Genomic DNA, 25,105 nt, shown 5'->3' on the forward strand with positions numbered 1-25,105 from the left:
TCATATGATAACAGGGTAAATCAGAGAGAATTAAGAGCTGTTAGCTACATGTACTAAGAATGGATTTGGTAAAAGGGGCATCAAATTGTGGACTGACTTTTACCTAATCAATTCTGTTTTGGCGAACCAACCTATGTACTAATAGGTCAGTTCGTAGAAACCCAATTCGTAGTGGGTTGCAATTTGAACTACCTCATGAATATTTGTGAAGAAGGTCACAAATTGCGACCCACAATGAATTGCAGCCATAACATGGTTGTTAGGCTGCTGACGTCTGTGCTTGCTTTTATATGAAGAAATTTGTTTAGAAATGCAACCCATTTTCACTTAAGGAAAACAGGATGCATTAAAAAATGATAAGTTTAACATTTTGTAAGAGTGGGAAGTGGCCCGTGGGACCATTTGTCTAATTGGTAAAATATGAATGTTTTGTAATTGAATTTCAGTGTGCAAAACATTAATACATCCCATACCAAATTGGTATTTTGAACGGAATATCCTAAAATATGCCCCTTCCAAATATCAATTGGGTATTTGGTAGCAAACTGAAATTGCAATTTGGTAATGTGTTACCAAATCGCTATTTGGCTTTCATACATAACAAAAAGCTGTTTTGCGGTCACAAACAACCCGATTCGGCAAATCGGATCTTTTGCAAACACAAAAAATGCTTCATACATCTGGCCTTAGATGACTTGTTTAAGGAATTTAGCCAGAACATGTGAATTCAATTCTTTGAGATTTACTTATTAGAGATCAACTTGTGTGCTGTACTAATAATTTAAGAGTACAAAAGTAATTATTAATGCAGAATTCTGATTTATAGGATGTCATTGGTATAATTGAAAGGATGGGACATACCTCACAGTGGGTGAAAGAGTTGAGGAATGAAGATTGCAATGGACCTGAAATTTAATTTCGAGACTGAAAAATATTAGTCCTGATGAAAGTGGCAAAGAGAATAGAGTGAGTGGTGGCACTTCAAAGCCGGAATTGGAATTACCCCTTGCTCTGCATGTTCCTGAAAACCAGGAAAATAGTGACTTTAGCACAGCAAACCTTTCATTGATGCCATTTGTTGGAGAAAAAAACCGAATTTTTTTTGCAGAGCACTTTTTTCCTATTATTTGTGAATAAAAAATTAAATTTAACGAAATGTTGGCTATTTTCTCAGCCCCCTCCAAGGGAATTCACAAACCGTAGGTACCTTTTGAATTCCCAGGATGTTGGTAAAAAAGGATGTAAATTTGGCGTGGATAACTTATGTGGAAAAAAGTTATGGTGGTCTAAGTATGAATGTGAGAGGCTGGCTTAGTACATGGCGCACACTTATGTAAGTGTAGCACCCTGCACTAATCCAGACTACCATTGTGGTGATTTTAGTGGTCTTAGACAATCTTAGAAAGCTCTCTAAGTGGTAGCTGCGGAGAGCTTAGTCCAGAAGGAGTGTAAAGCAACATGTTTCATGAGTACTTAATCTTATGGTACGAGTAAAGTGAAAAAGAACCACACAGTGTAGTTATAAAAATAAGTATTTATTATAGACACTGATTAACACATTGCAATATCTCCTACCTGGAGATATAAACACAATACACACAAATACTTTGTAAATAGAACACGTAAGCAGCACCAATAGATAGTGGTCTACAGGGGGAGACCAAACCATATACTAAAATAGAGGAATGCGAACCACAACCTACGTCGGGAATAGACCAAGAAGACATAGAAGAGCCGGGTACCTAAGGAACCACCCAAGATGAGTGTCTAGGAACCCCACGGAGGTCGTGTGCTGAGTGGGAACACAATGTAAGTCAATAGATAAGTTGCGGTTGCAGTTTTAAAGAGAGAGGGCCCTTCCCAGCAGACCCTGAGGAAACCCCATGGAAGATGGAAGATTGGAGAGTCACTCCACCCTTGGATATCCCAGGATCCAGTATACCTACACCAGGCAAGCCGGAGGCATAGGTGCGAAGTGACATCAGAAATCACTGTAGGCCAAAGTAAAGATGCCACTGACAAAGAAGACGTAAGAGTATGGTAGAACCCAATGGTGGATTCAAGTTGAGAGGTACCTGTAAGCAGAGGGGACAGAGTCTATGCCACTCAGGAGTGACCAGGTTGGCAAGGAAGACGAATGCCCACCGATGTTGGAGATGCAGGAGAGCTGGGGGACATGGACGACCAGGACTGGCAGGAGGCACTGGCATCCCCGTGGGAGGTGGCAATTCCATCCGGACTACAACTCGTGCAACTGAAAATACTGCACAGAACATACTACACTAGGACGACACTTCACAAGATCGGACAGATTGAAACACCTCTGTGTTTACGGGGATGTGGGCAGATGGGCACATTTTACCACACGTTGTGGGACTGTCCCACCATAACACAATACTGGGAGACAGTCATGGCTACAATCACCTGGGTCTGTGGCTTTGACGTCCCCCCAGAACCACGGAGGTGCCTTCTTAATATTTGGGAGCCAACTGACCTCAACCACGTCACGCAGACCTGAGCGACCCTTGGGATTACACTGGCTAAGCGTAACATCGCACAGCGCTGGGGAGCGCCAACTGCCCCCCTGCATCAACACTGGTGTCACAACCTAGACAAGGCAATGGTGGCAGAAAGGGCAGTATTCATACACAGAGGTTGTCCCCAAAAATGGGTATGGGTATGGGGAAAGTGGAACTCATTCCGAGGTAAGATTTGCTCCCTATCACCTGAGGAATCCGACCCAGACCTAAGCGACTAACTCACATGAACTACCACAGAGCCACATGAGCAGCTGGGGATCCGGGATCGCGAAATGTGTGTCTAGAGTATTGAGGGGTAAAGCACAACTGTACCATGTAACACCTGATAGGCTACCTTGTACAAGATATACTACGAGATTTGCAACTGTCATATGTTATCAGCAATGTTTTGAACATGCATCAATAAAAACATGTAAAAAAAAATGTATTGTTTTCCTGAAGTTTTTTCAAGTGCTTGTGGTACTGGTGTTATGTATGGTGAGAGGAACTGGCTTACAGGAAAGTGATGTTTAATGTAGATAACATAAAAGTTGTTGCATTAGTGAACAAGCAGAAGGCACGACATTTGAGAGTTCTGCAACTGCTAAGGAGGTTCGTGTTAAGCTGTCTGCAACTGAGCGTAGTTTTTCAGGCCAGCTATGTGCCAGGTCTGACAATAACATTGTTGATTATTATTTCATTCACAGTGACAGAAGTTTTGAATGCTGTCTCTGAGAGCAGAAGACTGGATGACTGAATTTCTACTGGATATTTGGGCACTTGGAGAGTAATACTTGTTGACTTCATAGAAAAGCCCATTGCATTGTCTGCTAGGAATGGATAGAAGCAAGTGCTGAAAGATTTTATGGAATTTAGAAACAGGAGGAGATCACAGGACAGAGAAGGGGAAATGTGAGGGAGTAAGATTTACTGCATTTTCTTTCAGTTTGATTGACAGAGGTCCTTCACTCATCTGTTTCAGGCTAACTGGCTGGCATATCATTTTATGCAAAGTTGTATCAGTGATAAGACTCTGTAGAGGGTGAACTGGTAAGGCAAGTGTCAGGTTGGGATAGGGAGGGGGTTCAATAGGTAAATTGAGGGATCCTGTGAGATTTGATTTGTTACAAAAGTTGATACGGGTTATACCTTATGCCATGATAAATTTGAAAAGAGTGTTTTAGGTTGTGGATGTTATGAATGTTTTACAGTGCATTTCCAGTGTTAGTGTTAGAGGATTCAAAAATGAATGTGGGTTTAAGAAATGAAGAGAAGGCATTGGAAGGGGAAAGGTTGCTGCTTGTGCTGAGGCATTATAAAAATGATCAAGTAGAAAGAGGAAAGTGGAAGTGGACCGGGGAAATATGGAAATTGTAAATCTCGCTGCATTTTGATACTGTCTAGCAGCAGGCACAAGGTGATGCTACTAGGAACAAGTGTCTAGTAGCATGCACAAGGTGATGCTACTAGGAACAAGCATTTGCAATCCAATAGGTCTCGCATTCACACAAGTTTGAGCTATTGGCATTGTAAATGACAATGCCTTTTATTTATGTTTTGGTTTTTAAAACTTAAATAAAAGGCATTGTCATTTACAATGCCAATAGCTTAAACACGCGTAAATGAGAGACATATTGCATTGCAAATGTTTGTCGCTGATGGTGCAGCACTTCTGTCCGGAAGCATCACCAGAGGACCTTAGTAGCACTGAGTTCCTAAAGCATTACGTCCTGGATGATCTTGTATGGCGCCTCTGCGGTGTTATTGTAACTAACTCTCCTGCCAGTTGCCAATTCGTCGGCGAAGACGAAGCGCTGCCCTTTAACACTGGTTGTTTATAGTTATGATTGGACGTTTGGGCTGCGGAGAGGCATGCGACTTATTGTGGTATGTTATCAAATGTGTAATATTGTATGAGCTCTCTTCAAGGCGCTGACACAACAAAGTATTCTGATGCTGTCATTTATGGGTCCGGGGACAGGTGCTTGAGAGGGGGTCAGCGCAGATGACTGAGAAGTGGGGCAGTGGAGGAAAGAAGGTAGCTGTGGGGGTGGGAGAGATGCAAATGTTAGAGAGAGGCAGAGGCAAAGTGCAGGAGAGGTACAGAGGCACTGGGTGGAGAGGTACTGTGGCGCTGGGAGGAGAGGTACTGTGGCGCTGGGAGGAGAGGTATAGAGCGCTGGGTGGAGAAGTACAGAGGCACTGGGTGGAGAGGGTACAGAGCGCTGGGTGGAGAGTGTACAGGGCGCTGGGCGGAGAGGTACAGAGGCGCTGGGTGGAGAGGTACAGAGGCGCTGGGTGGAGAGGTACAGAGGCGCTGGGTGGAGAGGTACAGAGGCGCTGGGTGGAGAGGTACAGAGGCACTGGGTGGAGAGGTACAGAGCACTGTGTGGAGTGGTACAGAGCACTGGGTGGAGAGGTACAGAGGCACTGGGTGGAGGGGTTAGTGACTGACAGAAGAGAACGTGGGAAGGACGTCCATGTGTCCACATAGAGCCGCTTCCAGGCGCTTTGAGGGCTCGCACGCATAAACAGAACACGCAGAGCTGAGGCTAGGGGCCTGGACAGGGCGGGCGCGAGGTGCAGAGACAGGCACTGGAGACAGACGGGGAATGAGGAGAAACCGGGATGTAAGCTTTGATAGAAGGAGAGAGACGGCCTCTAAAGAGACAATGTGGTTTGAGAGGCAGAAAGGGTTAATCTATAGGGGAGACAGGCAGGCAGAGGAATGCATTGAACAAAGCGGCAGAGACGCGAGACGCCGTCCAGAAGTGAACATGGAGAAGCAGCCTCCGGTACGCGTGTCTGGAAGAGACGCCGTACGTGAGCGAAATCTCCAGTCCCGGTGGGCGGGGCCTAATGCAGACAGGGCGGACACCAACCCCACTTCCACAGAAGCCGGACACAAAAGCAACGACAATAGATCTCGCCAAGGCGATGCAGTACATGCGCTGCATCACAGGCGAAACCTAAAAAAGTGGTGGGAAAAAATTGTCACGTGATGGGGCTGGTTTCCCAGACATGCTACAATGAGATCCACTTTGTAGAGAAAACCAGTTCCATACTTAGTATAAATTTGAAAAACTTTTTGAATAAGTAAACATTTTAAAACACATCAATTGTTTTACTGGGTTGAGTAAAAATTGCATGGCATCTTTCGCAAAGTGCACTACATATTTCAGAAACAGTAGTTTTAACAAACATTGATGATTATTGTACAATATAGGGCACACAAAAATGAAAATCCACTAATGTTTGTACAGAAATCCTGCATAGGTTACGTAGTCTGAATTCCAAAGCCACTCCTCTCCATGCACCTGTAATAACATTTAATGGCAGACTATTTAAGAGTAACATTAAGAAAAACCGACGCACACCATGATTCAGGTTCCACCTTAAATATGGTTAGGCAGAAATCCCTGAGCATGTGGAAACAATTACCTTCAACTTCTTTTTTTCCCTCCAGGCATGCACATCGAAACCCCTTGAGGTAATCTTAATACTATGTTTTAAAAAGACCTTCAGTGCTGGTCGAGAAATTGCTATTAGCTCATCCTTATTCATGTTAAAGTGCTGTAGTGCTTATTTGAAGTTCTTAAAAAACAAGTTGGAAGTCCTACTTAGGTCGAACACATCAGTGTGTATTAAGCTTCTAAAAGGTTCTAATTTCTAAGCAAAAGACTGTGGCCCCATCAAATGATGGCAGCTAACCCCTTAACAAAAATGCTTGGGAGCCCCAGTTCTAAACGTAAGGTTCAACCAATGAAAGGGGATTTACAGTACACATTTTATGAAGTGTTTTCCCCTCTATTTTATGTAGAAAACTCTATTTTATGCCCATTGTTTCAATCGCATAAAGTAACGTTGGGGGAATTTTTGCATTATACACGGACAGTAAATGAAAGTGTCTATTACCTACAGCCCTATACAGTGTCAAGACGGCGTTTGTGTGTGTCATCACTTTCTCAGATATATGCGGGATGTGTTCTTTCACAGAAAGATTGGCAGTAAATATTATCCTGAGTGCCTAATTACCACTCATAGCTTTTCGATTTTCTTCAGCCTTTCCCATGGAAAATCATCACTTTACTCTTACTGATATTAACTTTAAATAGTGACTATCAGTGAAGTACTGCAAGCAGTCCAGATGTCTCAGTAGACCCCTCTGCATTAAGTCCAAGAGCACAATGCCATCCGCATAAAGAAGCGAGAGGTTATCACGGTAACCTGACTATGGGGCATCCCCACCAGATGCAGCCAGAGTAAACAGCAAATCAAAAATATAAAGAGAAAATAATAAATGGGCAAACAGGCAGCCTTGTTTATCAGGATTTTGGATGATAATCCACAATCGCTCCTAAGAAGTACACAACATCAGGTGGAAGAATAAAGTGTGATAATGAGGTTAAACATCTGATCTGGGATTTTTAAAATTATGGGTTTGCGCCAGTGTGGGGTGGTCTACACGGTTAAAATCCTTAGAGAACTCAATAAATGAGGCGTGGATGGCATCTTATGCCCCACAACACATTTCTCTAATACCAGCTGGAGGGCTGTAGTATTATCTAGAGTAGAACTGTTAGACCTAAAATCAGCCTGCTCCAACAGAATGATGTTATAGGCCTCCACCCACTCTTGGGGATGGATTAACAGAGGTTTAGAAAAAAACAATCCTACTGAGTCAAGAAGTGCTATTTACCTGTAAATATTAGGAAAGGCCATAGAGCCCTTCTTGTGTAGGGGTAAGATCATACCACCCCTCCAGGATGAAGGAATTGAATTTGATCAATAAAAATAATTTAAACTATTAGTCCTATAATCTGACCACGGATCTTCTTCCAATTTTAAAATAGCAATCAGGATTTGGGCAGGGACCATAGTTCCCATTATGTATAATCCCTCTGATCTGGGCCCTTAAGGGGCATTCTAACTTTCCCCCTTCGGGAGGGTTAAACCACTAAGGGTAAGAAATTCTTATCAGCTAGATAGTTGGCAGAATAAAGGCTCGAAATGCACAAGCACCACTTACTACTTGGAATTGGGCTAAATTTAGGTCTAATCCTACTCCCAGTTGAGATGGTAATTATATGTCAAAACCATCTAGAGTCTTTGTTCCTGGCAGCTTTGCGTAGATTTATCAAGAACTTATCAGACTGTTGCTTTTTAATGATCGCTTTCCTCCTCATTCACCTTCTTTTTAATAATGTTATGGTTCTCTTTCTTCCCATTAAGAAGGATAAAAATGGCTGCCTTTGAGATTTATTAATTAATTTGTTGAAACTAAATTCCTTATGGGCGATTTTAAAAGATTTATTATTCACCCGAAGTGCCCCTTGTAGAAGAACTTTTTCTTTTACCAGGGCCTGAACATCTTTCTCAAAAGGGGCCACGGAGATTGCATTCCTATTAACGTTAAGTTGTAATATGTTTGTTAACAAATCATTTAGCTTTACTTTATTGGAAGTATTCCAATGTATTTTCCCATTTGCCACACTAAGGTGCATACTGTCTGCCTTAAAATTTCCGAGCACGGACTCTTCCGGGGCTAGCTTAATATTAAGAGAAAGTATTTTATAATTGCTCCGCAGGAAGCCCATTATCTCAAGATTAGTTTGCAAACTGAACATTTGGAAGGAAATGAGACTATTATGAATTAGGGAAGTCTTTTTGCCATTCTTATATGTGAATTGGGCAGGACCCTGGCATGCTAATTATCCGTGTAGGAGAAAACTATGTACTACAATTGTCAGGACTGCCATTGATTAAGCAGATGAAGGAAGATCTAATGCAGCTAAAAAAGAAAAGGGGAGGAACATGTTTGGTGTGGACGGAATTTATTCAGAGAAGAACATAGAGATGTGCTCACAAGCATGTAGCTGTGGACAGGGCAAGGAGAAAGCTAAATCGGGCAATGACAGCATTTTGTGGAACAGCAGGTTTTGAAGTCTTGGAACATTAAGGAGGTGGGAAGCGTATTTAAAGAAGTCAAATGAGGTACATTTATCTATGTTTGGAAATATGTATTGTTTGATGGAAGTGAGGGAATTGTTGACCAAAATACAGAATGAGAAACTGTGGTGTGGTCGTGACTACAACCATTAACAGGTTGTCTTAGGTAGGTCAGGGCGGCAAAACAGTTTGGGGGGATTGTCGGTCAGGTGCGAGCACATCCACCTCTCTCGGGGGCAAAGGGGAATTGGCTTGGAGATATTTGATGGGGCTGAAGGGAAGGGGTGTGAATGGAAGAAGGATATTTCAGGGCATGGATGATTTGTTTGGAGATTGTTTACATTTTGGGGATTGTCCAAAATGTTCAAATGTATTATCGAGGTTGATTTACTGATCTATTGTAAATTAATGAATTAAACTACAAACATGTCCTGATAAAGTGGCCTTTTATGGTAACATAATGGGTCTGTCGTTATGGTCTATGTTGCTGTAAAGGTAGCAGGTAGGCAGGCGAAAGAAAAGATGAGCCGTCAGGTTGAAGTGCCAGAGTCGGTTTATTCGGTATAGCAACAATTCCACGGGATTGCGTCCATCCTCAACGAAGCACAGGTTTCCAATGACTGTAATCCGGCGTACTTTGTTGAAGAAGCACAGCACGAGGGATGCGCCCTCAAACATAAACATGTTTGAAGGCCCCATGCCAAAGAACATGGAATACATAGAGCATGCCATAGCAGTGGCGGCTGGTGACATTTGAAAGTGGTGAGGCGTAAAGTTATCATGGTACTGCACTGAGGCGAGCGAGCGAGCCCTAACAACTCCTCCGAGAAAAATTTTGAAAAAAGAGTGGATAAATGGAGCATTTTCAAGCAAATTTGAGGAAGCAGGAAGGTTGATAAGGCACTTGCGAAAGTATTATGACAGGATCTGTAATAACATCCTTATATCCATCAACTTTACCCCAACACAAGTACAAACACACTCAAACTCTTTCAAGTACACACATAAAGCACGAGTCACAAACATTTGTTTAGGCTTAAAGACCTATAAACAAAAAAGTATACAGAGACCGCTGCAAGCAGACGTGAAATACTCGATTTACTCACAAAGTGACAAACACAAAACCCGCAGCCAGACATACTGGGCTGGTGAGGGACAAGAGCAGGGCCTGAAGGGATGGACAAAATTATCGTTTCCAAGTAAAGCGTAGAAATGTTTCCGGAAGAACACCCCTACGACTTTGCCAGGAGCAGTAGACAATGACAGTTCTGGTATGGCTTACGTAATTGGTCAATAAAAAAATATTATCTATTGAGCGGTGTTATAGTTTATTAAACCATAAACAAAAATTTTTTTTTTTAATGGGGCATTCGCTTAGCTAAATAAATACTAGGGGCTCTCAAAGTTAGCAGTTAAAGAAGAACAGACCTTGCACCCAGCCTTTCTGTGCCTACAGCACAGAGGAGAGGCAGGACACCGAGGAGGCAGACACCAGTGCAGGGAAAAAGCCACATGAAATCCAGGATGGCCAGAGTTTCATAACCTGAAAGGGGGGTACAGTCCTAGTTTCCATCGCGGCCTGTGATGAACTTTGATGTCTGTCATTATATCCAGTAAAGCACCCGGCCAGTGTCTATAGTGCCTAGTAAGGTTTCCTTTTGACCTAGTAATGCCCATGTCCCCTATTGCGAATGACCAGTGGTCGTTTTTATTATGTCTGTTGCTCACATTACAGGTTGGCATGTTCGCCATTAAAGCAAACTTCCAGATGACGTGGTGGTAAATAAAATGCGTACCCGATTTTCGCTGTATCCAGTGACAGACGTGTCCTGTTCCCTTTATGTCTAGACCCTGCATATTTGACCCCTTTTAAAAGTGTTGATAGCCAGTTTCCAATCAGAACGTCATCACCTCTTTCCTGTATTGCCAGTTCTTTTTTAGCAGACCGGCACCAGTTTGTAGCCATCACATATCTTTGCCAAGGAAGAATTCTATTTATTTTTCTATTTTTATAATTCCTGTGCGTTTCGGGTGGGTTGGGTACAACTCATTGACTAGATTGCCCCTTAAAGGATTATTTCTGTTATACGGTGATAAGGGAAAGTTTCTTGGTTCCAATATAGGTTTTTCACATTAAGGCCCGAAGCGGCAAGCATATAATGAAGGTTGAGCACATCAGCGCGGGGGAGATGTTTTTCCTCGCAGCACGGGTCTTCTCTTTGCTCGGAGGGGAGGAGGTCGCCGGGGTGGGGGGGATTACAATTTAAAAAAGAAAAGAAAGCTTACCTGACCAGGTCCGCGCGGCGCCTCTATGCTTCTTGGCCGTGTCCCGTTGGCGCCTCTTCTAAGGAACAGCGCTGGTTGGCAACCCCTCTAAGCCAATACTGACGCTGCTCCAGCAGCACCAGCATTGGCTTAGAGCAGGGTGACTCACCGCCCGCCTGCCCATTAGGAGACCGAGGTTTGAGCCTTTGCTCAACCCTCGCTCTCCTAATGGCCATGCACCAGCCACAGCAGACAGTAGTGCGCACGACTGGGCACGGAGCGAAAATTCGCCTCCTTCACCCAGCATGCGCACTGCTGCCTGCTGTGCGCTCTGCGCCACCCCTGGTCTGCTGCATGTCAGTCACTCAGCAGCATGACGTCGGACCGCCCTCCCCCTTAAGACTCTGAAGGGGGCGGGCAGTCCGAGTTCATGCTGACTGTGACTGACATGATTGTCAGAAAATTCTCCCTCGACGCCGAGGGAGCTGCCGGTGCGGGCGGCTTCTGGGGAAACGCCCCAGCGCCCTTAATGAACGCACCGACATTGTGCCATAGAACATGAAATACATGTCATAACAGTATCAACATGGTGGAAAGACTACATATAAGAAATAACAAAGGTATATATAAAATACATAATGTGAACACCATTACAGTTGCACGATGGTATAGCAAATGTTTCAAGTAGCTTTGAGGACACAAAATTTTGCTGAACGATATAAATATAACAAATCTCCTTAAGATAGTAGAACATTCATTATTGGAAAGAGGGTTCCATGCTTAGACGCTCAAACATAAACGTTTGAGAACAGGGCATATCAAATGGATTTAATAAATGATTAGTGTAATAGGTATGTGTAGAAACGGAGATGAAACGTTTTAGTAGTTAGAAGCTTTATTCAATACAGCCCCACAGAGGTGCGGGAAGGGCGTCTCTTCGTCAGAAGGAAAAACGGTTGACAGTTGGGGACAAGAACACCTAGGTATTCGGAACGTTGTGGCAACCAATGGGGGGAGAGAGAACTGGGAAGCTCTCGCGCAGGAGAGCTCGAGCGCGTTCGCTATCACGCGCTAGTAACATCATAACACATCTTCCTCTCTTGAATGCTTAAACGACATTACATGTCCTATGCAATATAGAGTATAACTGTACAATGTTAATCACAAACAAAATCATCATAACGTTTTGGCTTGTTGATAGTTCTGCCAAACCTGCCCTTAACTCTATGAGTGTCACACACACATTCTGAGTCTGAGTGAGCATCATTACGAGTTCTATCAACCCTTCCACTGTGGCAGTGGCACTGACCGTCAGATGTAACTTCAGAGTCAGAATGTGAATCGCCTCCGCAAATCCGATTGAGCGTCGGTGTGCGAGGACACACATCCACAAACTGGTCCGACGTGCGACAATCTGAGGAGTCAGTGCCCGATGTGTGATCTTGTGCCAACCCGTTACTTGACATAGGTACATGGACATTTGTGTCTTCACCATAATCAACCCACAAGTCTTTACTCATTCTATCTCTATGAAATCCATTTGTTTGTTTGGCTTCATGATGACATCTGGCTAACCTATTCATATGCCAGACTTTGCCATCACTGAGTCTTGCAGCATTGTTGTAAAGGTTGCAGATTCTAAGGGGGGCAGTGAATCGGCTTTCTCCCTTCCTGACTTTCCTTTCAAGGCGAACTTTAACAAGATCACCTATTTTAAACGAGTGTCCTTTCACTCCATGTTTTGAATCATACCAATCTTTATAACACTTTTGCGCCTTGACAATGTTTCTTCTTATGGTTTCTGGCGACCATTCCAATTGTTTTGAAGCTGGCATCCAACCCAAGTCTTTGTTCAAAGGTTGTCTGCTTCTCATGAGGACAAAGGGCGCTGCCCCGGTACTGGCGCATGGGGAAATCCTGAAGGCCCAAATGAGTTTGAATATTTCTTCTTCCCAATTGAGATTAGCATTCCTCGATAATTGGATATGTCCTTTCAAGACACGATTGAAGCGTTCGATGAGACCATTGCCCTCGGGATGGTAGAGTGAGGTGGTGTGGTGGGTGATGCAGTTCCTTTCAAGAAAGGATTTGAAGGCTTCGGAGGTGAATTGGGGACCATTGTCGGTGAGCACACATTTGGGTAATCCTTCGCTCACGAACAGCTTGTCCAGAAAAGAAATGACTGTAGAGCTGTCAACGCCGGAGACAATTTCTATATCGGGCCACTTTGAGAAATGGTCCATAGCCACCAGCAAGTACTTGGTTTCACCATCATGTCCTTCAATGGGTCCGGCAATGTCTAAACCTATTCTCTCCCATGCCATCGCGGGGGGTGTGATGGGAGAGAGAGGAACCCTGGACGTCTTGAGGGTCTTGTCTGAATCACCGCATTCTACACAGTTTCTTATCAAGACCTCTGTCTGTTTGTCAATGCCAGGCCACCAATAGCTGGTTCTGACTCTTTGCTTAGTCTTTGAGATGCCCAGATGACCTATGTGACATAAATTGAGAATTCTGATCCGCAGAGTGATGGGGGCAACGGCTTTGCCCATTCTGTACAGCACACCATTCTCCAAACTCAGTTCATCTTTTATCTCCCAAAATGCTTTGGCATTCTCATCGAGGTGACGTTTCTCAGGCCAAGAGGAGTTGACATTCTTGCAAATATTCTGCAGCGTTGAATCTCTAGCCATATGTCGTTCCCACTCCTCCGCCGATATACCTCCACCATCAGAGTTGAATAGTAGTGCTACTTTTTCCGCCTCAACCTGGTCGTCTTGACTTTCAGTGTGTGGTAGAGGCAGCCTGCTTAAGAAATCAGCAACTTTGTTCTTCACACCAGGCCAGTATTCTGCTGAGTAGTTGTAATCCAATAACTTGATCGACATTTTACTTAAACGTGGGGAAGCGTTTTGCAAACCAGATGCAGACAGAATCTTGATTAATGGTTTGTGATCCGTGCGAAGGTGCACGTTATATGCCCACACGTAGGCTCTGAAATAATTGAACGCCCAGGTACAGGCTAACATCTCGCGTTCAATCACTGAATACTTTTCTTCAGCAGGGGTAAGCGATCTGGATGCAAAGGCTACGACCCATTCATTGTTCTCACTGTCCTTTTGCGCAAGTACGGCGCCCAGTCCTTTATTGCTTGCGTCGGTAGTCAAAAAAATCCTGGCCTTTGAGTCAAAACCTTTGAGAAACGGCGCATTACTGATATCTTTCTTGATAGCGTCAAAGGTGCTCTGGCAATCTGGGGACCACTCAAATTTGGTTCTATTTTTAAGTAGTTGTCTTAGATTGTACGTCTTTTCAGAAAAATTCCTAATGAATTTGGAGTAATACTCAGTTAAGCCAAGGAAGGCTCTCACATCTTCCTTGCTAGATGGAAAGGGAGCATTGAGGATGGCATCCACTAGGCCTTGTTTGGGTTTAATACCTTCCTGGCTAATCGTGTGACCTAAGTATGTCACTTTGTTTTGAGATAGTTTACATTTGTCTAACTCAACAGTTAACCCATGTGTTTTAAGTTTGTTCAAAACTTGCCTGAGGCGAGAATCATGTTCCGATTGGGTGCTACCCATGACCAGGATATCATCTTGGAAAAACCTCACACCGTCAACGTCCTCAAAGATAGAAGTCATTATCCTTTGGAAAAGCGCTGCGGCCGAAGCCAAACCAAACGGTACCCTGGTGAAGCGGTAGCATCCAAAAGGTGTAATAAATGTGGTGTAATTCTTGCTATCCACATGTAGGGGTATCTGGTGATACGCGGATTTTAAATCTATAATGGAGAACACAACCATATCATTGGTGGCATTGAACATTTCACAGATACGAGGCAAGGGGTATTGGTCAACTATAATGTTCTTATTGAGGTCTCTAAGGTCTATGCAAAGCCTGAGTTTCCCATTGGGGCGTTTAACGACAACCAAGGGAGAAACCCACTCAGCAGATTCCACTCTTTCAATTATACCATCATGGACCAATCTGTTCAATTCCCGTTGAACGTCGCCTCTGACAGAAACTGGAAGATGTCTTACTTTGTGCATACATGGGACTGCCGAGTCTTTTAGTTCAATTTTGTGTTGAAAACTGTTTAGGAAACCCACTTTGCCCGAGAAAACTTCAGGAAAGTCATAGTGCACACTGTCTTTGTACGACTCATCAACGGACAAAACAGGGTCTGCACTATTGGGGTTGAGGATGATGCCATGGTCAGCTTGATCGCTCCATCCCAAAACCAAAGGTCCTCTTTTGGCAACAAAGAGTTTGCAGAGTGCTTTCCTGTCTTTGAATTCAAATTCAAGTTCACGGGTCCCTAAGAACTCTATGTTGTCACCCGTATAACTCCTGGCAACCACATTAGATTTTTCAAGAGTAGATCCAATTCTGTCTATAAACTGTCGTTTCCAAACATTCTCATTAATAATTGTGAAAGGGGATCCGGAATCAGCCATTATAATCATTGATACACCACCCAATTTTATCTCACACATGGGTTTTCTCCTCTTGGAGGGAGTAAGTTCAAGTACGTCGTACTCTATGGAAAATACATAACTAATGTCGTCAGAATCAGAATAATCAGAATTCTCTGACTTTGAGTCGCTCTCCTCTTGTATGTGTTTCACTGGTTTGCTGGGTCTAGATGACCTTTTATTGCATGCTTTCGCGATGTGACCTGTTAACCCACAGGATTTGCACTTTTGATGTCTAGCCGGACATTTAATGAAGTCTGCCAAGTGGGAAGGAGACCCACAGCGATAACACTTGTGTTCCTTGTGCAACTTCTCATCCTTGGATTTCTGTATGTGATGGTCACTTTTCTTACGAAGATCACGGGGGCTTTCACGAGTAAACCCTTTAGATTGTACCTTGCTAGCATTGGAAGATTTGATTGCTTTCACTATGTTAGGCTCGTCCAGGACTGCTTTGGCACATCGACCTGTAAGCTCTGCTTTCTTAACTAAAGCGACAACTTCCTTCAGGGGAGATTCACCATTTACCCAAAGTTTGTCTTGAATGTTTGGGTTGCTAGCGTGCATAACTATTTGGTCACGTATAAACTCTTCCTGTAGTTGACCAAATCTGCATGTTAAGGCTAGATTGTTCAAAGCCGAGACATATTCATCAATGCTTTCATCTTTCCCTTGTTTCCTTCTTGAGAATTTGTAACGGTCTACAGCGACACACACTATAGGGGAAAAATGAGCATCCAAATCATCCAACGCATGCTGGAAAACATCATCCCTTTCTCTATGCTGTTGTAAGTTTTAATGCCACCAGGACCCAAACAATATAAAAGTACTTTTTTTTCTTTGCAGAAGTGAAATCCTCATCCTCCACCGTCTCAATGTAATTACAAAAATACTCTTTCCATTCTTTCCACGGCATGCACGGTGCCCCTTTGAGGGGAAGAAAGGCTTGAGGTTGAGCTAGGTTCAAGGAACTTAACGCACACATAATGTACACTGATGACAATACGCTAGTAACATCATAACAGTATGGACTACGTGACAGGCACATATATGGCCACTCTCTACGACGGTATCCTTCCCAAAAAAATATAAACGTGGGCCATTTGCCGAAATTTCTTTTCATGAATTCGTGTGTCACCCGCATTCGTAAACAAACACGTGTCTCGCGGGACTACCCTAAAAAAATGCAACAATACGTACCCTCAATTGGACAGGAGCAACCGCTCTGAGGTACTTGTTTCGCTTTGAGGCAACGAGTCCGACACCTGATAAAAGTCAGAAAAAACTGACTAAATCATAGCGAAAACACAGATTCGACCACCATAATAGTCTTTTGCAATCCTTGAATATTTTAGTTGCAACTGACACGTTTTGTGAATAAAAAAGCGTCAAATTTGAATCCATTGGGCACCATCGCATTCGCATTACATTACAGGAATTTAAAAAAGTCACACATTTCCTAAAATCGTTTACAAAGCTTCTTCAATTCCTTCAAAATCAAAAACAGTATGCATTCGGAAAATACAGTTGGGCTAAAGTCCCTCTCTTAAACGGACTCTGTAATTAAACTAGGCACCCGTCACTATGTGGCCCTCAAGGTCACGTGACAGGTTATGGTCACGTGCATCTTTACGTAGTCGTGTCACCTATCATGTGACTGCAGGTCTCGTGCTCCCTCTTCCGGCCGCGGGTGGAGGTGCGCTGCTGGGTCCGGAAAGAAAGTTCCCTCTGACGGTTCTTCATCTACTTTAGTTCCGCGTAGAGTTTGTCAAAATGTCGAGCAACAGTCTGACCGCTTACAGCGAGCAGGTGCCGGGAGGCTGCGGGGATGCGACCGAGGTGGGCCAGGAAGCGGGTGGCAGCAGTACATCGGGGGCCCTTGGACTTTTCAGCTCAGACGTCAAGAAGTGAGTGGGGCTTGAGATGGGTCGGTGCGCATGGTTAGGGGCAGCTCTTTTGCCCAACCAATGTGATCATAACACAATAAGTTAGGGGTTGGGAGATGTGGCCCATCTAGAGAGCGCGGGCTCCTTGGAAGTGGAGGTTATCTTGGAAGTGGAGGTTATCAGTACGGCGAGGAAGGCTCACTTGCCATGCTCGTCCCAGACCAGGAACACATGTTGCATCCACATACACACCCTCAGGCAGCACTCCGTCCAGTGCATTTATCCAGAACTATGTCCCAGTTATACATAAGGCTGCCATATGACCGCCGCCTCCAATATAGTTTGTGACGAATTCAGTTGACCCTGTTATTTTAAACTAGTAGTCTTGGATTTTGAGTGTCGGGGTTCCCATTGCACATGCAGAGAGGAGTTGACTGCTAAAGCAGGATGAAGGTGTTAAGACATTTCTTTTATAGGAAGCTAAGTTTGCACCCTGTAAAGTTACATAAAACCCACACGAACTCGTATTTTTCAGTGCGCCGAAAGTAAACTAAAACTGTTCACGTGTCGATGCTCGTGTTTTTGTATGAATGTAATTATTTGTGTCATATATTGGTACCCATTTAGCATCAAAACCCTAAGGCAATCAAGTATGACCATACGTTTATGGGTTAAATATATGTAGAGATATACTAGTTGTAGCTAAATAATTTTTTCATGCAGCCCAGAATAATATAGGCGAAAATGAAATATTAATAAACGGAAGTGTCAAAAAATAATTACAATAAACTCGGAGTCCGAATTATATTGTTTACTGCAAATCAAATCACAAGTTCTATAATGCTGAAACGAAAGGCCTGTCGAACTAGTGCCACCTGAGATGGTGTAACTGTGGTTTGTAAATGCTACAGAGTTGCAAGTCCCCTCATGCTGGTTATAGGAGCATATCTGATCGTTTATATTCCATATATTTTGGTAGCTGTAGTCGAGCTATTAAAAAAAATATATATATATATATATATATATATATATATATATATATATATATATAAATTAACACTACAACTACATGACCAGGGCAGAACAACGAACAGTACTGGACGAACTACTCGCACATACATTGTAAGTGCTATATAAATACAATTTCAGCTACATATCTTGGATTAAGATTATCCTGTCGCTGTCTGTACTTTATCTACTTTGACTGATTGGACAATGTTTGCTCCGTAAAATGTACCTGCCTTGTGTGTTAGTCAAGTTTGCATTGCTGTAGTCTTTGCTGTATAGCTCTGGTTCTGATTGGTGCTCGCACTGCTGCTCTAGATGCTGTAACTGTTCTATGTGTAGTCAAAGCTTGAAATTTGTGCTGTATGGGGGGGACACTAAATCATTATCCGTTAAGCCTAGTCAGGCGTTTACAAGAGGAGCCCTACTCCATGCCCACTCAAATTTTGGTCTATTTGCTTTGATTTGAGACCGCTTGCAGTTCTGCTCTGTTACTACTAGAAATAGAAATCCCGTTTTCTGACGGTGCAGAATTGAAAGAATAACATTTCAGCCACCAAATTCAGAAACTGTGCCATTGAGAATGATGTATGTGACAAGAGGTGTGACCCCACTAACCAAAAGACAGGGTACGTCAAGTACACGGTAAAGAGGAACTTTCTTGGAACAAATGAAATTCCCAAATATCATACAATTCCACTCGTATCCTTAAAACATCCACATACTCAAGGATCTCACATACCCCCCCCCCCCCCCCCCACACTATGGGCCCAAAGAACAATTATAAACACATTGGTGAAAGACTAAAAGAATCTAAAAACAATTTTATTAAAAGAGATTTTGTCTTAAAAAAAATGATGGAATAAAAACAACAATAATGTGATAGTGTATCACAAATAGAAAATTACAATACATAGGAGACCGTAAACGTGTTAAACATTCAATTCATCATAATACGGTTATTTCAAGTGAATACCTCAATTTCAAAAAGATCCATCAATGAATTACAAGATTAGATATAGAAAGTTCTTTGAATATGACCTAAAAACAGCAAAAGGGCGTCGACGCGTTTTGGTGGCAATACATTATTCAGAAAGCACCTTAATCGGAACTAGAATAATCACTGTCTCTCCTAGTGATGCAATTGCTGGAGCAAATTCATGTCACCTAATTGAGAACACAAATACAAAAAGTCCCGATCACAGATTTAAAAAAGAAAAAAAATTCTTGGCAGAATATGGGGTAAATGGTTCAATCTACTTCCCCCATGAGGGATCCAAATGCGTAGGAGACAGTACATGCAATCACATAATGGTCTATCTATTCTATCAGTTTTCTGGGAGCCTCAGTCTTGTTATCTTGCTTGTACTTCACCTGATTAATGTGTTGATCTGCTACCGCTGTAATTTTGTGTTGGTAATGATAACTACAAATGCAATAAAGTTTACTATTAAAAAAAACATTTTCTTTTAAAAAACAGTTAGGAAACAAAGTTTGTTTTGTCTCCACTAAAAGGAGAAAAAGCACATTAACAATGTGATTACATAATTGTTAATAAGGGTCCATGACGATCATTCCCATCCTTTTTCATATATATTCACACCAAGTCGAAAAGACTCCACTCATTCTGGCAACCACACTCAAGAGCTTAAGAAAAGCTGGTATTCTCCAGACTACAAGGAGCATATTTAGTCATCTCTTATATCCACAGGGGGATACTTTAACCAAGTTTATACTTTTATATTCGGCAAATACAGATAGAAATATCAAATGTGGTAAATTGGTAGAGACCACATCCATATGTTTCATTAACAAAGAACAGAATCATCATAACACCCACCTGCTTGGTAAGTGTGAAATAGACTGGTGATCTCCAGCATGGTATGGAGAAACGATGATAATAAAAAGGGATATTTAATAATTTTTAGGCCTTTAGAAGTCCTATAAGGAAATGAAGCATATTACTTTATATGAGTGACTTAGTCTCTGCTGGCTACTTAACCCCCCATAATGAATTGCTTTCTGCATATATACCTACCACTTCTGGTGCCTTTTGATAAAAAGACTGAGCTTTCCTCTTATCTTAAATAACGTTTAATACGTGGTCCACTTCAAATCCGGGTGCAATTTGATCCCCTTTGATGTCAGTGGGATCCTAAAAGGGGAACATAGTTAATGGATATTATTGAGAGCTCCTATTATGTATACTCTAACTTCATGAACTTTGCCTTCTCCCCATCATCATTGTCGGGCAACACACCTACCCTTAATCTACACGGTTCTCATTTGAGTATATTCCGTATTGGTCCTGGGGCATCGGAGGACTATCTATTTTACGTTCAATGTGGTGGCTTCCCTCAGGTCTGTTAACAATCTGAAACAATGTATATCTACATCAGTACGCATACTATTGTATGAGTCATGATCCCCCTCAAATAAGTCCCCTCTTTTTTGCCTGTGTCTCGGTATCCAAAAGTCCTACATCCCATGTTTAATCACTACTACCGAGACTTCAGTATTAAGTATTTTTTGTAAAAAGCGGCCTAGCAGTTCTATTCCCCTTATGTTAAGATCCAATGTTCCAACTATGTGATCCTTCTATATAGTCTATCTACTCACCTCAAACTAGTATTTCAGGCAGCACGTCCTCCTCGGAGCCATTCCCCCTCTGAGTCCGGACTAAAAAATGGTCCGTGGTTTCACCTGCTTTTTAAGAAGCCTCATTAACTCGCCGCACCTGGTGCTCTATGCTCGCATCATCAAAGGGCGACTTCAAGCTATAAGGAGTTTGTTTACTTAAAGTGGCAAGGACCTATGTTCCTTAAAGCGGCGATGTCTCACGGATCCCATAGTGGTCCCCACCACCCATCCCGAGCCGCTCGAGTTTGGAGAGTAGCAGGACGCCTCATAAGAGGATCTCAGAGATTGATTCCACTTGCATATTTAACTGCAGTGTCGACCCTCTATTCTATCAATAATAAGGGGGCCTACTGGATTAATAGTGCACTGCAGGTCCCTGTGTTAATACACATATATACCTTATATTGGGTGTATAAATACTAAATGTATACCACATCCTATCCAATGCTATACCTAAGTTTATGTTGGGGTCATAAGAAGCTCACAACATTTCTATGCCAGCATGCTCATAAATAAAAAGATTTTTAACTCGTATGGCTTCCGGCAGTATGAGGCACCACTGGACCAAAAACGGGGCAAGGCCTGTACTTACCCCCTTCCCAGTCCATGGGGCCACAAAGCAACTAAGAGCCCTAATATTTTTCTCTGTACTACTCTGTCGTTATCTATACTTGAGTCTAATGTTTTATAAAATCTCATTATTCTGTGAGTCTCATCCAATCTTCTTCGTATTTAAACCTGTTCTAATAGTTTCCAAGATTGAAATGTACCTTTGCTCACCGTTTTTGTGCTTGATCATAAGGTCACCACCTCTTCTAGTACCCTTAATTCTCTCTATGATATGCCATCTAAAATCTGTACATGTGTGACCAGCTATCTTAAAGTGGGCTACCAAAGGTGCGTTCTCCTTATTATTTTTTTATAGCCGACTTATGTTCCAGTAGACGGATACGTAATTCTCTTGATGTTTACGCTACATAGCCCTAATTACATGGGCATAAAAGTAGGTAAACCACTTTTCTTTTACTTCTACAATTGTTAAAATCTTTGAAGAACAGAGTATGTATATTGTACGTCACATCCTTGCCTACTATACATTGACCACAAATAATGCAATTACTACATTTGTAGATGCCTATTACTCTGGTACCCATCAGCGTACATTGACCCATTTTGGATGCTTCACGATGTGTGCACCAGTTCCTTTTTGTAAATTATTGTTGCGTCTAAACGCAAATAGTGGTCTATCTAGGGTCATAAGCTCATTATCATTGAGGATACTCCAATTGGAGTTAATAATGTTTTTTATTTTATTACTTAAGACAGAGAATTGACTCACAAACACTATTTTTTTTTTCTTCTCATTATCCCTTTCTAGCTTTCTGGTAATTGTACTAGATAACATGCTATCACGGTAATAGAACCGGGCACGTTTAAATGAATGTGTTATGAGTTTTTTAGGGTACCCCCATCCTTTAATTTAGTTTTTAAAACTTCAGAATGCTTATAAAAGTCATCCAGTGATGAACAGTTCCTTCGGCTCCGAAGGAACTGTCCAAAGGGGATGTTGTCCTTCTGTGCCTTAGGGTGATACCTTGAGTAGTGCAATAAGGTGTTTTTATCTGTTGGTTTAGGAAAAAAGTTCTGCCTCAAGAGTACCACTCCCATCTTTTATACTTAGATCTAAAAAGTTTACATCCTTATTACTAAATTGTGAAGTGAATCCTAAATTCACATCACCCAGATTCAACCATTCTAAAAATTCCTCTAGGAGGTCCGCTGAACCTTCCCAGATTAATAGAATGTCATCTATGAATCTTCTCCATTTGACCACATTTTCAAAAAATGGAGCAGATTCTTTAAAAATTTGCATGTCCTCAAATCGTCCCACGTAGAGGCATGCTAGACTAGGGGCACACGTAGCCCCCATGCTGGTCCCCTTACATTGGAGATATAAGTCCTCTTTGAAAAGAAACGTTATTTTTAAGGACCAATGTTGCACATGCCATAATGAAGTCCGCCTGGGCACCTCTGCATTCCGCAGGCCCCTGGATGCTCCTGATAACATCTAATGTAGCATCCTGGGGTATGTTGGTGTATAGTGCCTCGATATCGAGTGTGACAAGCAATCGGGTATGATTATTAAAACTACAACCTTCTATAATGCTGATCAAGTGTGCGGAATCCTTAATATAGGATTTTTGGGTTTGTACAAGGGGTTTTAGGAAACTGTCCACATATTTACTAAGTGGTTCGAGTGGGGAATTGATACAGCTGACAATAGGTCTAAAGGGTGGACTCTTGACATTCTTATGAATCTTGGGCAAGCCATATATTTCAGGAATAATGGCTTTATCGTTGTATAAAAATCTATATTCACTATCTGAAATCCAGTCGTTACTTTTTGCTAAAAGTAAGAGTTTCTCTTTCTCTTTAAGAGTGGTCCGACGACTAAAGTGAACTTTTTTGTAATGTTTCCTCCACAATCAGGAGGTCCATCATCCTCTTTTCATAATCAAGTGTCAAAAATGACTACCCCGCCCCCCTTATCGGCGGGCTTGATGGTTATACTAAAATAATTTTTTAGGTCAGCGATGGCTTCTTTGTATTGTCTACTAATATAATGGGAAATAGGTGAACAGTGGTCCCAAATGTTCCGAATTTTAGTCTCAACTACTTGTTCAAAAATATCGATGTGTTTTTTTTCTTCTCCTATCGACCTGGGTTATGTGCGGGGTAAAGGTCGACTTGGGTTTAAGTCCAGAAATATTGGCCTCCTCTGTATATTCTTTATTTTCAAAAAAACGCGTAAGTCTAATTTTACGGAAAAAGGATTGAAAATCCTTTTCCAACATACATTTATTAACTTGTGCTGATGGTGCACAGCTAAAACCTTTCTGTAAGCTAAGACTTCTAGTTCAGTATTGTTAAGGATCCTACTAGATAGGTTAATGATAGGAAATCTATTCTACGTTACCTACAATATTTCTGATTCCTTGTTTGCAGATACTCCTGAAGTTGATGCCTTGCATATTTAACTCTCCTATATCCTCGATTTGTTCTTAGGCCCCTCCTCGGGCGCTGCTCTAAAAAAGAGGAGGGGGGAGCAGAAGAGGTAGAGGCACCAGGACCAAATTCCTGATTCTGGTAATTGCTACACTGATCTATTCTCATATCACTCTCCATCACTCCCAGATCCAAATGATTCTGAAAAGGTAATTCGTTTTCTACCTCCCCTGTTATATATGGGTCTTGGTTGGTATGGCCTATCCCACCCCTGTTCTTTCTTCTGCTGGTAGTAATCCTTCTCTAGGTATGGATAGTTCAGTTCTACACTGTACTTATTGATATCGTTTCTTAATTTTTTAGTCTTTTTGTTGATCAAATCTTTATAACCCTATACTTCAGTTTCGAGTTCATCCAATTTTTTCTTTGCCTCATCCAATGCCGTGTTGTTTTTTTAATTTCCAATTACAGTTTTTCAACCTCCTGCTTTTCTCCGATAATAATCTCCTCTGCAGTCTCGATTTATGAGAAGGATCCAATCCCTACTGCACCGGTTAGCAGTATGGGTCCAGGGTTCTAAAAACTTTCTGTTTTCAATAAATAAGCCGGGTTCGTCTTTAATCTGTAACCCTGTTGGGATTACTCCAGCTTTAACATATTCAATTAAGAACTCAGCATGCATCTCAGTATACCCCTGTGGATATAGGAGATGATTAAATATGCTCCTTGTAGTCTGGAGAATACCAGCTTTTCATAAGCTCTTGAGTGTGGTTGCCAGAATGAGTGGGGTCTTTTCGACTTGGTGTGAGTATATATGAAGGAGGATGGGAATGATAGCCATGGACTCTTATTAACAATTATGTAATCACATTGTGCTTTTTCTCCTTTTAGAGGACACAAAACAAACTTTGTTTCGTAACTGTTTTTTATAAGAAAATGTATTAAAAAAAATATATCTGTGTATAATTGGGATTGTGACTTTCTGTATTTGTGTTCTCAATTAGGTGACATGACTTTCTATATCCAATCTTGTAATTCATTGATCTTTTTGAAATTGATTGATTCACTTGAAATAACCGTATTATGATGAATTGAATGTTTCACACATTTACGGTCTCCTATGTATTGTAATTTTCTATTTGTGATACACTATCACATTATTGTTTTTATTCCATCATATTTGTAAAGAAAACATCTCTTAATAAAAATCTTTTTACATTGACAATGATACCATATTCGCTGAGAATCTCTGGCACTTCAAAAGTATGAGAAGTACTGATACTGTCCCTTAAATTTGTAGCATTGCTTTTGAAAAGTGGCATCACATTTAAATTATAGCAACCCTGATGTGTATTGT

The 25,105-nt window shown here is 41.9% G+C and overlaps 2 protein-coding genes across 3 annotated transcripts in view; one reads left to right on the forward strand and one right to left on the reverse strand.

The window, feature by feature from the left end:
* The window catches only part of SCAMP1 (secretory carrier membrane protein 1), a 573,188-nt gene extending 552,338 nt beyond the window's left edge, over nucleotides 1-20,850 (reverse strand). The window contains exon 1 of one of the 2 annotated variants that reach the window (XM_085632265.1): nucleotides 20,722-20,850. The gene's annotated coding sequence lies outside the window, so the exon portion shown is untranslated. The remainder of the gene's footprint in view (nucleotides 1-20,721) is intronic. The other variant, XM_085632264.1, reaches the window with a different exon arrangement.
* The window catches only part of AP3B1 (adaptor related protein complex 3 subunit beta 1), a 1,836,520-nt gene continuing 1,828,259 nt past the window's right edge, over nucleotides 16,845-25,105 (forward strand). Inside the window, exon 1 of the mRNA XM_085632261.1 lies at nucleotides 16,845-17,118. Coding sequence (XP_085488387.1) covers nucleotides 16,985-17,118 — 134 coding nt within the window. The 5' untranslated portion in view covers nucleotides 16,845-16,984. The remainder of the gene's footprint in view (nucleotides 17,119-25,105) is intronic.

The sequence above is a fragment of the Triturus cristatus genome, chromosome 2_1 (genome assembly GCF_964204655.1).
Source record: "Triturus cristatus chromosome 2_1, aTriCri1.1, whole genome shotgun sequence".
Lineage (NCBI taxonomy): Eukaryota > Metazoa > Chordata > Amphibia > Caudata > Salamandridae > Triturus > Triturus cristatus.